Genomic DNA, 2208 nt, shown 5'->3' with positions numbered 1-2208 from the left:
GGAAAAAAAAAAAGCAAACAGAATTAAGTGATCGAAAATGAGGGGAATATTTAAAAAATATTACCACAGTTCAGTATCAGTTAAATAGCTAGATCTCTTTCAGTTCAATTGTACGCCTCCTTTTAGATCTGGAACGGCAACCAAAACGCCATAGAAATACCATAAAAGCAAGCAGAACCACTTGTAGAATAATTGCTAACCTCAAACCTATGCCATCAATATCAAGTTTCAATTCATATTCACCTATGAATTTTAAAACACATGAGCACATTATTGGATACGATCTTACTCAAAAGATTATGAACCAAGTCCTCCAACTTCACTTCATCTTTGGTCACTTTTCCAGCAAAAGAGGCCTGCTGACTCAGTTTTGAATTGTAATTGCCAATTTTGGCATTCCCACCCATTACACAAGTGTTGAGGCACCGAATGTGTCCATCATATTCATCACTCCCATCACAACAATCTGCAGTAATATTGAATCAAACTTGGATATAAATTTGAAAGCCAAGCAAAACGGCTAAAAACATAGAGCCCACAAAAGGGTATAGAATTTGAAGATACTAATGACTTTATGACCTTAAAATCTTATAATTTAAGAAATAATGCAACGAAGGCAATCAAAAGTTTATTTATTTGTTTAGGCTTATCTGTTCCATCTCCAAATTGTATAGTTGAAAGCGAGGAGATTAAGAAAACATTTCAAACAATTCATTGTTAAAGGGAGACACTGGTTATCGAATTCCTTTCACTTGGCAAAATGCCAAAGACGTGTGCGAATCGATATAATAAATAGACTTGAAAGAGCAACTTAGAGAGATAAACATGAAAAAGAAATACACAGTCCAGAAGGCAGAAGAAATTGCTTACCACAGAAAAGATCATTAACATGAGAAGAGAATATAAATTGTGGCTTGCTTCCCAGGTTTCTGCAATAAAATTTTCCAGCTGAGCAAGCTGAAGTTCCTGCAGTTAAATGCATAACAACCTCCAAACAAGTTACAAATAAATTATTAGAAAAAAAGCACCTCATGAGTTTGGCATAGAGGTGCATCTGCTAGCATATCTCTATATGAGTATTCATAAATCAAACAGTAAGAAAATTGTGACACTAACAGCCAAAAGAAGTACATACATTGTATCCACATTGTGCAAAAGATCAAAGAGTAAATATTTTAGTGCAAACAAGGAATTCCTTGTCAAATTTTCCATGTGTTCCAAATAATACAGGCCGTTTCCTTTCTTTTTTGAAAAGAAAAGTATACAATAGAAGTATATAATTTAAATCGACTATGCTACATGTACACCAAAATCAGCCACCAAAGTAAGTCACAAGTATAAAATACATGTTGGAATACAAATACACTATTAAAACATACATGTATTTATACACTAGCACCAAAATCAGCCACCAAAATCAGGCATCAGTATAAAATTCATGTTGGAATACAAACACACATTGAAAATAAATTAAACCACACATATATTTATCCACAAATACATTGGTGGCTGCTTTTAGTGGCTGGTTTTTTATATACGAATAGCATTTTTTATTTTAAATTTATATATACATATCCTGCAACTAAGAAAGGCCAACAAATAAGGAATAACAGAAATCATAAATTTTATCATCTGCCACACCTGGTTCATCAGTGCCATCAGGGCAATCGCAGAAATTGTCATTGAGACGATCTTTGGGGAAGGATTTTGATCCATCCTTGCACTTGATTACCTCAGAGCTGTAATATTTCTCATCTACACCACCAAAAGAAAAAAGCAATTTAAGTCTCAAAAAAAGAAAGGAAAGAAATTTGCAAAGAAGTCCAAAATGGGTCTTCAAACTTTGAGTTGGGTTGCACACCCAATTGAGAAAGTTTCAAACTTTAATGTGTTGGAAGCAAATTGCATGTCGGAGGCGGTACCTAGAGGGTGAACACCGAGGAGAGAAGGGTGGGAAAGAGAACATGCGGCAGAAGCTAGGAGGAGAAAACATCGGAGGAGGAAGAAATGCGATTCCATGTTGGTTACGTTGTAGTGTTTTGAGAATTGAGAGAGAAGAAATGAATGAAGAACCCACCTCCACAGTTCCACTTCAGTCTAGCTTCAGTTGACTTGGACTTCCACTTCGATTTGGTTAGGTTGGGTTAGGCCCCAATTCGCCTTTCCTTTCCTTTTTCTTTATTCTATAATTTTTTTTTTTTTTTTTTT

General features: G+C 35.0%; 1 protein-coding gene across 2 annotated transcripts in view; it reads right to left on the bottom strand.

Annotated features, from left to right (window-relative positions):
• Positions 1-2202, bottom strand: part of LOC107629795 (glucosidase 2 subunit beta) — a 5863-nt gene extending 3661 nt beyond the window's left edge. The window contains exons 1-5 of one of the 2 annotated variants that reach the window (XM_016332683.2): positions 1923-2202; positions 1642-1755; positions 871-966; positions 290-466; positions 65-207 (exon numbers count right to left, since the gene is read on the bottom strand). In XM_016332683.2, coding sequence (XP_016188169.1) covers positions 89-207; positions 290-466; positions 871-966; positions 1642-1755; positions 1923-2019 — 603 coding nt within the window. In that variant the 5' untranslated portion in view covers positions 2020-2202 and the 3' untranslated portion in view covers positions 65-88. The remainder of the gene's footprint in view (positions 1-64; positions 208-289; positions 467-870; positions 967-1641; positions 1756-1922) is intronic. The other variant, XM_021118456.1, reaches the window with a different exon arrangement.

The sequence above is a fragment of the Arachis ipaensis genome, chromosome B03 (assembly GCF_000816755.2).
Source record: "Arachis ipaensis cultivar K30076 chromosome B03, Araip1.1, whole genome shotgun sequence".
Classification (NCBI taxonomy): Eukaryota; Viridiplantae; Streptophyta; class Magnoliopsida; order Fabales; family Fabaceae; genus Arachis; species Arachis ipaensis.
Note: the sequence above shows the minus strand (reverse complement) of the source record. Positions and strands in the feature narration are given on the sequence as shown.